Raw genomic sequence first — 13,876 nt, 5'->3', positions numbered from 1 at the left:
CTGGCATCGGGCGGGATTAGAAGAATGGGGGACCTGTTCATTGACGAGACATTTGCGAGCCTAGGGGCACTGGAGGAGAAGTTTGAGTTACCCCCTGGAAATGCCTTTAGATATATGCAGGTGAGGGCTTTTGTGAGGCGACAGGTCAGGGAATTCCCGTTGCTCCCGGCACAAGAAATTCAAGACAGGGTGATCTCCGGCGCATGGGTCGGGGAGGGCAAAGTGTCAGCAATACACCAGGAGATGAAAGAAGAGGGGGAAGCGCTAGTAGAAGCGTTGAAGGGTAAATGGGAGGAGGAGCTGGGGGAGGAGCTCGAGGAAGGTCTGTGGGCTGATGCCCTAGGTAGGGTTAATTCCTCCTCCTCGTGTGCCAGGCTCAGCCTGCTACAATTTATGGTGGTTCACAGAGCGCACTTGACGGGGGCGAGGTTGAGTAGGTTCTTTGGGGTCGAGGACAGATGTGGATGGTGCTCAGGGAGCCCAGCGAACCATGTCTATATGTTTTGGTCATGCCCGGCACTGGAGGGGTTCTGGAGAGGAGTGGCAGGAGCAATATCTCAGGTGGTGAGCCTGGTCAAGCCAAGCTGGGGGCTAGCAATATTTGGAGTAGTGGACGAGCCTGGAGTGCAGGAGGCGAAAGAGGCCGGCATTCTGGCCTTTGCGTCCCTAGTAGCCCGGCGAAGGATCTTGCTAATGTGGAAGGAGGCGAAGCCCCCCAGCGTGGAGGCCTGGATAAACGACATGGCTGGGTTCATTAAGCTGGAGAGGATAAAGTTTGCCTTGAGAGGGTCTGCGCAGGGGCTCTACAGGCGGTGAAAACCGTTCCTAGACTATCTCGCGGAGCGTTAGAGGAAGGTCGGTCAGCAGCAGCAGCAACCCAGGGTGGGGGGGGGGGATGTCTTGGGAGGGGGGGGGTGTGGAATGGGGGACTGCTTGGGGGGATGGATGAGCAGGAGATAACATGAAGGGTGGGAGAAACTGGCACGTGTGGGAGAGAGCCAGTGTATAAAGCTATGTAAATATACCATTTTGCCATGTATATATCTTGCTCAGTGCGATTTTTTGTTATTTTGTTACGGGGTGGGGGGGGGGTTATTGTTTGTAAGGGAGAAAAATTGTGTTGTTAAAAAACTTTAATAAATATATTTTTTAAATGTTTAAAAACAAATGGAGGAGGAGGCTTCCTGAATATCTCCATCCTCAATGATAGCATTCTCAATGAGAATGAAAAAGACCAGGCTGAAGGGCTAGTAAACATCTTGAGTCAGAAGTGTTGAGTAAATGATCCACCTTGGCTATTCCTGAAGCTCCTTTCATCAGAAGCTGCACTTCAGCCAATTTGCTTAATTTCATGTGATATAAAGAAATAGCTGAGTGTACTAGTGTTATGGGCCAGGGTTTAGAGAACCCCAAAGTGTATCATGGAGCTCACCTGACCCACAACTTTTACTAGATAGTGGTATGGGGAGCACACGGCCCACTCTACAGGTATGGTACAGCAGAAATTGAAAAGTATGTTTTTAAAAGCAAAACAATGTTTATTCTATGAACTCAAGTTAACATTTTTAAAACATACAGTGAACATCTTAGCAACCATTAATTCAAATACAACCCCCAAAGAATACAACACTAAGTAATCCTTTAAGCTTTCCTTTTAACATCCATAAGACATAAAACACCTTTCAACAGAAGCACATTAGGTTTACATTCACTATTGAGAACATTTATAATTCTGAATTCACCAAATGATCAAGAGATAGTCTTTTGATGGCAGAGAAAACAACAGTACACCTGCTCTGTCTGGCTTCAGCTCCAACACTGAAAACGAAACTAAAACACACCCTGCAGCAAACAGCCTAAAACAAAAGTAAAAAGCTGACAGGCAGCCCAGCTCCACCCACTCTCTGACATCACTGCAGTAGTAAACACCCATTTCTTAAAGGTACTCTCACTACAGGTTTTTATATACACACCCATTTCTAAACACCCATTTTTAAAGGTACTCTCACATGACTCTGGATACAGCAAAAGCTATGGTCCCTGACAACTTTCAGTGGTGCTGAAGATGTGAGTTCCAGAACTAATCTCACCTCTAGCCAAGGTGTTCTGGTACAGCTACAACACTGTCAGCAAACCAACAAAGTGGAAAATTGCTCAGCTATGTTTGAACATGGACAAGAGAGCAGAATGACAGAAATGAGATGAAAGTGATTGCCTTGATATCAAGACTGCATTTCACCAAGTGTGACAACAAATTGCTGTAATTAAAATTTAAGTCAATGGGAATGAGGGAATATCTTGAAATTGCACCCAGCACAAAGGAAGATGATTGTGGTTTGGTAGGTCAAACATCTCAGCCCCAGGACGTCACTCCAGGAGTTCTTCAGGGTAGTGCCTTAGGCTCAACCATCTTCAACTGCTTCATCAATGATCTTCCCTCCATCATAATATCAGAAATGGATATATTCGCTGATGATTGCACAGTATTGAGATCAGTTTGTGTTTCTTCAAATAATGAAGCAATCCATGCCCATGTGCAACAAGACCTGAACAACATTCAGGTTTGGGCTAATAAGAAAAATATATATTTGTGCCACACAAGTCCCAGGTAGTGACTCTTTGCAATGAGAGAGGCTCCAACCACCTGCACTTGACATTCAACAGTATTAACATCAACCTATTGGGAGTCACCTTTGACCAGAATGTATCTGGACTAGTCACACAGATACCGTGGCTACAAGGGCATGTTAGAAGCTGTATAATCTAAGGCAAACAACTCAGTGCCAGACTCTCCGGATTCTTCCCAACATATAAAAGGCACAGTTAGTGATGGAATAATCTCCAGTTGCCTGGATGGATGAATGCAACTCCAAGAACAGTCAAGAAGTTTGACACCATCCAGAACAAAGCCACCCACATCCTATGAATGAATGAAAATAAAACTTTTATCAATTATCTGTGATGGTATATTTTATGAAGGCTTTATCTTTAAATATCCAGAGTCGAAACATTGGCTCTGTTCTTTCTCCACAAATGCTGTCAGACATGCTGAGATTTTCCTGCATTTTCTGTTTTTGTTTTTATTTGTCTGCCTGGATTTTGCAGATGTGGACAGGAATGGTGTCGCTGTTCATTACCCGTACAACTTCCCATGCACTTTTAATGGAGTTTAGTGAAACAACACAATAATTCTAAATCCACTTCACTGCGATGCTCCTGATGGGAATCTGGATCCTGTACGATTAGGGCAAGTAACAGAGTGTCTCTTCAACCAATCAGATTGAACCATCTTTACTGAGTCACAGAATGGGTAATTTTAAACTCCCAAAATGGGTGGCTTGGTTCCGATTGGAAGTTTAAAAAGTTAATAATCTGTAAGCGGAGCCTCTCAACCCTGCCTCAAACCTGCCCACTTCCAGCTTTACAAGAGGCAGAATGTGAGACAAATGACCATACCGATCTGTCATCGAAAACTTTTGAAGGAAATTGCGTGCCTCCATTTTAATAGGGATTTTATTTTGAATAACAATTAACCTGTTTCCTAGACCTTGGGAAACTTGCTGGGTGAAGATGGGTTGGAGGGGCCAAATTCATTTTTACTTTTAACTATGCATGTGTGGACATTGCGAGCTGCTATCTGATTTACCCCTTAATAATGGTGAGTGCTGATAGCCTCACTGATACTCTTAATGCAAATCCGGGTATTTATGTTGCAAGGTTCTATATGTTTGCGCTAATTTAATTCATTTACTCTCTTTTTACAAGAATAATTGCATCTTTCATGAAGCTGCAATAAACATAACTGCTGTTGGGACAGCAGAATGAGGAGGTGTTCTTTTGAACAGGTACATGGTAGCGCAGGAGGGTAACACTTATCAACAGTACTTCCTTGCAATCTTACAACCTTGCATGAGTGATAGTAGGTGTCGCCTTTGCATGACATTAGCCTACATTGACTACAGCAAAGGATACCTCTGAAAATGATACAGGTCTACCAGTTAGCTTCAAATAGAGGTCCTGGAGCATCTGTATCCCTCATGCCATCCATTAGAGTTGCTCTTTCATTGTAAAGATTATTTCTAAAATGAGGAACGTGTTGCCAAAATGTTTCATATTGCAATCATCAGGACAAATGTAAGAATTCCAAATTTCAAACATTCGCAAAAGTTTATACTAAAGGGGTCATTATTAATTTCAGTACCATGCAGTGCTAGATCAGCAGGCCGTATGTCACAGCAATTTACTGATCAACTCAAACAGTATGTTCCTTCGGTTATTGGTAAAAGGCAGAGTACGGGCTTGGAAAACCAAAACCAAAACCTCTACTGTTATATGTGATTCTGCAATTGCTGAACAATCCTGAGTGCACTAATAGCTACACTAACAATTAATTTAAAATAATCAGTCGAGCTCATAATGTGGCTCGGCATCACTCAGCGGCCTTTTCTCCTGTAGTAAAAATTGTGAGCATTTGAAATTTGGCATTCTTGCATTTGTCCTGATTAGTGCAAAACTTAAGGCTTCACCAATATGTCTTTCTTTTCAGCAATATTCACATAAAGATTATTTGGCTGACCCGTGCATTATAATTTTCCTTTAATCATCTTTAACTCTGGATTGTTTGGGAAGGTGGAATTGAGGTAAAAAAATCAAACATCAGTGTACTAAATGGTACTAATTCTGTTCCTGGTTATCATGTTCTCAAGCAATGCTTCCTGCATTGAATTGAACTTATTTAAAGCTGTGGGAAAGATAAATTCAGTCTTTTCTAATGGCAAATCTTTTCTCACTTGATTAATATTTACATTTAAGATTTGTGGCCATAATTTGTTTAATTGGAATTATTATTTTACAGCTAGTATTTACAATAACTATTGAACGTCAATCAAGTACCGCTTACTAGGATGGGAACTTGATGGAGTTTTTATTTATGTTGAGAAGGAATAGGAGTGTAGTTTAGTATATAAACATAATTTATGATTATGAATAAGTGACCACTTATTACCATTTTTCTTAAGGTTTAATTTATGCATTATTGTTGTTCGACAACATAATCGTTAGAATTATTAAGTTCCATTGTTTAATATATTTCCATCTCTAAGAATATGTGTAGTACTTTTGAGTAATTTACAAATTTCCACAATATTCATATTAAGCCATTAATTTCATTCAAATATTTTAAAAATGTTTGTTTCTATCCTGATTTGCAGGTACTTGTTAACCCAGAGCACAAGTTTAATAATAGCGCTCTATTCAAGAATGTTGTTTTGGTGGCCTGGGATCCTGCACCTTACTCAGTAAACCTCCTTAAGGTAAAAACAACTGATGGAAAAGTTTCTGCTGTTGTAAACAGTGCATGCTATTCCAGAAAAGCAGTGTAGCAAAAGGGATCATCTTTGTGTTGCTTGGCTCAATAGTAGCACCTTTAACTTTATATCAGATAATTATGGGTTCTAATCCCAATCTAGGACTTGAGCTCATAATCAGTGCAATACTTAGAGAATGCTGCCTTTCAAATCAGAACAAAATACTGTGGCTGCTGGAGAAGTAAAAACGGAAAGTGTTGGAAGAACTCAGCAGGTTTGGCATCATCTGTGGAGAGAGAAACAGAGTTTAGCATTTCGAGTGCAATATAATTCTTCTACAAAACTGAAGAAAGGTATGAATGTGACGGTTTTTTGCTGTTGAAAAAGGGTGTGGGGCAGGTAGAGAAAAAGAGAAGGTCAGGGACAGGGAAGATTAAATGCCAAAAATGCCATGGAACACAGGGCAAAGCGAATGGTAATGATGGTATTAAAGTCACAAAGCATTGATCCAAAGTGGGTGTTAATAGCAGAATAAGGGTCAGTGTTTATTGAAAGCATAATTATGAAAATAAGATAAAGACTGGTACTTGGGAGGAGTGTGTGTGTGGGGGTGGGGGTGGGGGGTGTAAACAAAATGGAGGACAGAGATCATGGTCCAAAACTATTGAACTCAATGTTGAGTCCAGAAAGCTGTAAAGTGCCAAATTTCAGGATGAGATGATGCTCTTCCGGCTTGCCTTTGGCTTCATTAGAACATTGTAGCAGGCCAAGGACAAAAATGTGGGCATGAGAGCAAGATGGTGAAGCTATTGGAAGGTCAGGGACATCCTTGCAGACTGAGTGAAGGTGTTCCACAAAGTGGTCACCCCAGTGTAGAGGAGATTTAATATTGAGCAGCAAATACTGTAGACTAAGTTGAAAGAAGTACAAATAAGTCACTGCTTCATCTTGAAGGAGTGTTTTGAGCCTTGGACAGTGAAGAGGGAGGAGGTAATGGGACAGGTGTTTCAACTTGATTGCAAGGGAAGATGCCGTGGGAAAGGGATGAGGTGTAGGCAGTGATAAAGTAGTGGGCCAGGGTTTCACAAATGGAATGGTCCATTCGAAATGCTGGCGAGGTGAGGGGAAGATCTGCTTGGTGGTGCCATCGTTCTGAAGTTGGTGCCAATAGCGGAAGATAATCCTTTTAATGAGGAAGCTGGTGGTGTAGAAAGTGAGAACAAGAGGAAGCATGTTGTGATTCTGGGGGGAAGAAAAGCCGTAAGGGCAGTACTGTGGGAAATAGGTCAGAAACGGTTGAGGGCCGAATAAATCACGGTGGGAGGAAAATCTCAGCTGAGGAAAAAGAAAGACAAATTTTCAGAAGCGCCAGTGTGGAAGGTTGCATCATCAGAATAGATGTGACAAAGAAAGTAGGAGAATGGAATGGAGTCCTTACAGAAAGCAGGCTGTGAGGAGGTATGGTGGGAGTGGGTGGGCTTGGAATGAATGTTGGTTCAACAGCCTATCACCAAAAATGGAGACGGAGGAGTCAAGGAATGGAAGGGAAGTGTCAGAGATGGACCATATTTGGGCAGCACGGTAGCACAAGTGGCTAGCACTGTGGCTTCACAGCCCAGGGTCCCAGGTTCGATTCCCCGCTGGGTCACTGTCTGTGCGGAGTCTGCACGTTCTCCCCGTATCTGCATGAGTGCTCCGGTTTCCTCCCACAGTCCAAACACGTGCAGGTTAGGTGGATTGGACATGCTAAAATTGCCCTTAGTGTCCAAAAAAAGGTTAGGAGGGGTTATTGGGTTGCGGGGATAGGGTGGAAGTGAGGGCTTAAGTGGGTTGGTGCAGACTCGATGGACCGAATGATCTCCTTCTGCACTGTATGTTCTATGTTTGTTTATATGAAGGTGAGAGGGCTTGCAATTGAAAGCAAAATTGATGAATTTTTTCAGTTCCAGACTAGCACAAAGCAGCTACAGTCATCAAAGTACCAGATTAAGAGTTGTTTGAGGGTGGACCGAGTAGGACTGGAACAAGGAAGGTTCCAAAAACCCTGCAAAAAGCCAGGCATGACTCGGGCTCATGCGGGTACCGATAGCCGGACCTTTTATTTGGAGGAAGTGAGACAAGTTAAAGGAGAAGTTGTCCAATGAGAGAACAAGTTCAGCCAGGCAGGAGAGGATGATTGGAGATCATTTGGGCTTCCGCTTAGGGAAAAAGCAGAGAGACCTCGCTACAACAGGGAGTTCTGGCAAGTGGAGCACCCCACTGTAAAAAATGGGGCTATGTGCGTGCTCGGCCGCACGCACCCCATTCAGGCCCCATATTCAAGCGCTCGCCCAGGGACTTTGCTCCCTTTGAGAAGATCGCGCCCTCGTCTCAAAATAAGGTTTTTAACACTTATTCAATTTACTGTACGAGTTTGTATAGAATTATAATGTTGCGTTGGTGAACTCTGATATTATAGAGAGTTAGGATTAGATCAATTCGGGAATGTATATTAGAAGAAACAGGTAAAAGAGGGACCCAAGCTATTTTTAACTTTGTGATCAGCTAAATTCTCTAAGAGTATCTCAAGTAGAATTACTGTGGATCAGTAAACAAGAAATTGGTTGAGATTCAAATCAATCTTCTAATAAATGTCGAGCAAATTCCAATCCCATTCTAACATTTTTGCAATCAATACGAAAGTATAAAGAAAATTAAGCAGATGCTTAGAAGACACTGGAGAATTAAACCTGCATTAAATAATTGTGCAATCCTTTAATGGCAAAAGGATGAAAATTGCTTCCTTGTGGAAAGTGCTTTGTCTCCACTTGGCTGCTCCCAATGCACTAAATGAATTTGGATTGGTTGCCAAAAATGTGAAATCTGGCTGCAAGCCCTGTTATTTCAGCCTTTGAAGCCCAGGCAATTCAGTTCTACTCACTAATGAAGTGCAAAATGATTAAATCAATTATTATTTTCTTCATGCCTATTTTCTGTTCTCGGGCAGTTGATTAAGTAATTGGTCTGCGAATCCCATCGCAGATTACATCAAACTAAAGGCGCTCTTATACAAAAAACACATTCTGGCATTTTCATCAACTTTCAAAGCTTGCTTTATCAAAATCGCCTTTGTGTTCAGCACTACTTGTAACTTTAAAAGAATTACATTTTTACATCAGCACCACTGCAGCATAAAGCACCATCTCAGTCTCATTGTCAGTGTAACAGCAATGAAGGCTTGCACGGGCACTAAATATAAAGACAACCAGAACCCATGAAGGTATCAACTGATTTAAATAATAAAAATTTCCCCAGAATATTTTTCAAATATTGAAGAGTGGTAAGAATGTGGAATGCATTGCCACAAGGAGTAGTTGGGACAAATAGCATTAATGGATTTAATAAGAATCTAGATAAACACATGAGGGAAAAGAGAATGAAAGGATATGGTGATAGGATTAGATAAAGAAGGGTTGGAGAGAGTATATTTAACTGCTTCTTGAAAACTTTGGCTTCAATTACTTTCTGTGATAATGGATTCCACAGACTCACCACTCTGGGCGATGATATTTCTCCTCATCTCTGTCCTAAATGGTCTTCCCTGTATCCTCAGATTGTGACCCCTGGTTCTGGACATCCCCACCATCAGAGCATCCTTATTGTATCGACCCTGCCTAGTCCTGTTAGAATTTTATAGGTTGCTATGAGATTTTCCCTCATTCTTCTGAACTCCAGAGAATATAATCCTAACCAATCTATCCTCTTACGTCTGTCCTGCCATCCCAGCAATCACTTTGCTGCACTCCCTCTAGAGCCACAACATCCTTCCTCAGAAAAGGAGACCAAAACTGCACATGGTATTCCAGATATGGTCTTGCCAAGGCCCTGTACAATTGCAGCATGACATGCCTGCTCCTGTACTTGAATCCTCTCGCTATGAAGGCCAACATACCATTACCCTCCTTTATCGCCTGCTGTCCTACATGCTTACCTTCAGCGACTGGTGTACGAGGATACCCAGATCTCGTTACACTTTCCACTCTCTCAATTTATAGCCATTCAGATAATAATCAGCCTTCCCGTCTTTGCTACCAAAGTGCATAACCTCAAATTTATCCAAATGATACCGCATCCGCCATTCATTTCCCCACTCACTCAACTTGTCCAGATCACTCTGAAGGATCTCTGCATCCTCCTCGTAGCTCACCCTCCCACCCAGCTTTGTATCATCTGCAAATTTGGAGATATCACATTTTGTTCCAACATCCAAATCATTCATATATATTGTGAATAGCTGGGGTCCCATCAGTGATCCTGCAGTACCCCATTAGTTACTGCCTGACATTTGGAAAATGACCTGTTAATTCCTACTCTTTGTTTCCTGTCTGCCAACCAGTTTTCTGTCAATCTCAATATATTACCCCCAATTCCATGTGCTTTAATTTTACACGCTAATCTCTCAGGTGAGACTTGTCGAAAGCCTTCTGAAAGTCCAAATAAATCAGATCCATTGGTTCCCCCTCATCAACTCTACTAGTTACATCCTCAAATAATTCCAGTAGATTTGTCAAGCATGAAAGGTCTCCCAGGCCGGAGAGGTGAGGTTGGTGTGTGTCCTGGAACCTTCCCTTGGGTAGAGACCATACCTCTGTGCCCAGACTCCTGGAATCAAGGCCTCAAGGGTATGGTAGTTTGTTGAGGCCTCGTGATGACTGTTGGGCTAGAGGGAGTGATACGAGTGCCGGACTGGCCTTTACATACGGTTCCCGGACTTTCAACCCACTCTATGACAGCTGCTGGAAAAATCAATTCCTGACCCGCTATGTGATTCAGAGAGATGCTCACTTGTGCATAATTAATGAGGCAACATCGGGCACAAGTTCACACTCAGGTTCAGCAGGGAACGCTGCTGCCGAAACTGTCAGCCACCACACTTAGAAAAAAATGGACAATTCCACCCAAGGTGTGAGGAAACAGATTGGTAACCTTTATTTAGATACACACAGCACCCTCAAACATAACTAAATTGAATGACCCGATAATGTTAGCAATAAGTTTCATACAGATCCAGTGGAGATCCAACCCCAGCAGAATCCTAGTCGGTTTGTAATGAGTGGGGGAGGTGCTTATGCAGTGATAATATCACTTGTAATGCAGAGGTTCAGGCAGCTGAATTTAAAGAAATTTAAGTTCAATTAATTTTTAAAATTCTGGAATTGAGAAGCTAGTCTCACTAACGGTGACCATGAAAATATTATTGATTGCTGTAAAAACCCATCTAGTTCACTAATACCCTTTAGGGAAGGAAATCTGCCATCCTTACCTGGTCTGGCCCATAAGTGACTCCATACCCACCCCAATGTGATTAGCTCTTAACTGCCCTCTGCAATGGCCGAGCAAGCCGCTCACTCCAACAGTATCCGTTTTGGATACTGTTGAGGGGGATAGCCTATCAGGGGAAAACAACAGCCAAAACAGTGGCACCAAACTGGCTCTGTTGCTCAACAGGGGAGGGCAAAGTGTAGGAGAGCGATAGTTATAGGGGATTCTATAGTAAGGGGCACAGATAGGCATTTCTGTGGACGTGAAAGAGACTCCAGGATGGTATGTTGCCTCCCTGGTGCCAGGATTAAGGATGTCTCTGAACGAACACAGGACATCCTGAAGGGGGAGGGCGAACAGCCAGAGGTCGTAGTACACATAGGTACTAACAACACAGGCAAGAAGAGTGATGGGGTCCTGTAGAAGGAGTTCAGGAAGTTAGGCAGGAAGCTAAAAAGCAGGACCTCGAGGGTTGTAATCTCAGGATTACCCCCTTTGCCACGAGCCAGTGAGGCTAGAAATAGGAGGATAGTGCAGCTAAACACATGGCTAAACTGGTGGTGTAGGAGGGAGGGTTTCAGATTTTTGGATCATTGGGATCTCTTCCGGGGCAGGTGGGACCTGTACAAGAAGGACGGGTTGCATCTAAACTGGAGGGGCACCGATTCCCTGGCTGGGAGGTTTGCTAGATTCAGTCGGGAGGATGTAAACTAGTATGCAGGGAGGTGGGAACCAGAATGTGAGATTAGAAGGTGTAATAACTGAAGGAGAAAGAGAGAACTAAAATAAGAGAACAACATCACCCTGTGAAAAGGGAGGTGGTCAATGCAGGATTGAGGGTGTTGTACCTAAATGCACGCAGTGTACGGAAAAAGGTAAATGTGCTTGTTCCGCAGATTGAAATTGGCCGGTACGATGTTGTGGGCATCACAAGAGATGTGGCTGCAAGGGGATCAGGGCTGGGATCTAAATATCCAAGGATATGTGTCCTATCGAAAGGACAGGCAGATAGGCAAAGGGGGCGGGGTTGCATTGTTAGTAAGGAATGAAGTTAAATTGATAGCAAGGAGCGATATTGGATCAGAAGGCATAGAATCAGGTTGGTAGTGGATCCCAAGAAAAGGAATTTGTGGAATGTCTAAGAGATGTTTTTTTTGGAGGAGCTTTTGACAGAGCCTACTAAGGAACAGGCAGTTCTGGATTTGGTGATGTGTAATGAGGCAGACCTGATTAGGGAACTTAAGGTGAACGAACCCTTAGGGAGCAGTGACCACAATATGACAGAATTTACCCTGCAGTTTGAGAGGAAGAAGCTGCAATCAGATGTAACGGTATTACAATTAAATAAGGGTAACTACAAAGACATGAAGGAGGAGCTGGCCAGAATTGATTGGAAAAGGAGCCTAGCAGGAAAAACAGTAGAACAGCAATGGCAGGCGTTTTGGGGAATTATTCGGGAGGCATAACAGAAATTCATCCCCAGGAGGAGGAAACATGCTAAGGGGAGGACAAGGAATCCATGGCTGACGAGGGAATTCAAGGACAGCATAAAAGCCAGAGAAAAAGCCTACAAAGTGGTGAGGATTAGTGGGACGCCAGAGGATTGGCAAGCCTTTAAAAGCGAGTAGAGGACAACTAAAAAAACAATAAGGAGGGGGAAGATGAAGTATCTAGAAATATAAAGGAAGATAGGAAGAGGTTTTTTTCAATATATAAAAGGTAAGAGAGAGGCAACAATGGACATTGGACCACTGGAAAATGTGGCGGGAGAAGTAATAGGAAACAAAGAAATGGCAGACGAACTGAATAGTTACTTTGCATCAGTCTTCATGGTGGAAGACACAGTGGGATGCCAGAGCGCCAGGGGGCAAAGGTGAGTGCAGTGACCATTACTAAGGAGAAAGTTCTGAGGAAACTGAAAGGTCTGAAGGTGGATAAATGACCTGGACAGGATGGACTACACACCAGGGATCTAAAAGACATAGCTGAGGAGATTGTGGTGGCATTGGTGGTGATCTTTCAGGAAAAACTGGAGGCAGGAAGGGTTCCAGAGGACTGGAAAGTGGCTAATGTAACACCCTTGTTTAAGAAGGGAGGGAGGCAGAAGACGGGAAATTATAGGACAGTTAGCCTGACTTCGGTCATTTTAGAGTCCATTATTAAAGACGAGATCACGGAGTACTTGGAAGTGCATGATAAAATAGGACTGAGTCAGCACGGCTTCGTCAAGGGGAGGTCATGTCTGACAAATCTGTTCGAGTTCTTTGGGGAAGCAACAAGGAAGTTAGTCAAAGGAGAACCAGTGGATGTGATTTATTTAGCTTTCAAGAAGGCCTTTGACAAGGTGCCGCATAGGAGACTGTTAAATATGTTAAGAGCCCATGGTGTTAAGGGTAAGATCCTGGCATGGATAGAGGATTGGCTGACTGGCTGAAGGCAGAGAGTGGGGATAAAGGGGTCTTTTTCAGGATGGCAACCGGTGACTGTTGGTGTGCCTCAGGGGTCTGTACTGGAGCCACAATGTTTCACAATATACATTAATGATCTGGAAGAAGGAACTGAAGGCGCTGTTGCTAAGTTTGCAGATGATACAGAGATCTGTAGAGGGGCAGGTAGTATTAAGGAAGCAGGCGGACTGCAGAAGGACTTGGACTTGCTAGGAGAATGGGCAAAGGAGTGGCAGATGGAATGCAATGTGGAAAAGTGTGAGGTTACTTTGGAAGGAGAAATGGAGGGATAGACTATTTTCTAAATGGGAAGATGTTTAGGAAATCAGAAGCACAAAGGGACTTGGGAGTCCTTGTTCACGATTCACTTAAGGTTAACATGCAGGTTCAGTCGGCAGTTAGGAATGCAAATGCAATGTTAACATTCATGTTGAGACGGCTAGAATACAAGACCAGGGATGTACTTCTGAGGCTTTACGAGGCTCTGGGCAGACCCCATTTGGAGTATTGTGAGCAGTTTTGTGCCCCGTATCTAAGGAAGGATGTCCTGGCCTTGGAAAATATCCAGAAGAGGTTCACAAGAATGATCCCTGGAATGAAGAGCTTGTCGTATGAGGAATGGTTGAGGACTCTGTGTCTGTACTCGTTGGAGTTTAGAAGGATGAGGAGGGATCTTATTGAAACTTACAGGATACTGCGAGGCCTGGATAGAGTGGACGTGGCGAGGATGTTTCCACTTGTAGGAAAAACTAGAAGCAGAGGACACCATCTCGGACTAAAGGGACGATCCTTTAAAACAGAGATGAGGAGGAATTTCTTCAG

General features: G+C 43.2%; 1 protein-coding gene across 4 annotated transcripts in view; it reads left to right on the top strand.

Moving 5' to 3' along the window:
* st6gal2a (ST6 beta-galactosamide alpha-2,6-sialyltranferase 2a) overlaps window positions 1-13,876 on the top strand; it is a 248,051-nt gene that overhangs the window by 172,939 nt on the left and 61,236 nt on the right. For 3 of the 4 annotated variants that reach the window (XM_072476678.1, XM_072476676.1, XM_072476677.1), the window contains one exon: window positions 5,211-5,312. The exons of the other annotated variant lie outside the window; for it this stretch is intronic. In XM_072476678.1, the coding sequence (XP_072332779.1) occupies window positions 5,211-5,312 (102 nt within the window). The remainder of the gene's footprint in view (window positions 1-5,210; window positions 5,313-13,876) is intronic. 4 annotated transcript variants of the gene reach the window in all.

Source organism: Scyliorhinus torazame, chromosome 15, assembly GCF_047496885.1.
Source record: "Scyliorhinus torazame isolate Kashiwa2021f chromosome 15, sScyTor2.1, whole genome shotgun sequence".
Classification (NCBI taxonomy): Eukaryota; Metazoa; Chordata; class Chondrichthyes; order Carcharhiniformes; family Scyliorhinidae; genus Scyliorhinus; species Scyliorhinus torazame.
Note: the sequence above shows the minus strand (reverse complement) of the source record. Positions and strands in the feature narration are given on the sequence as shown.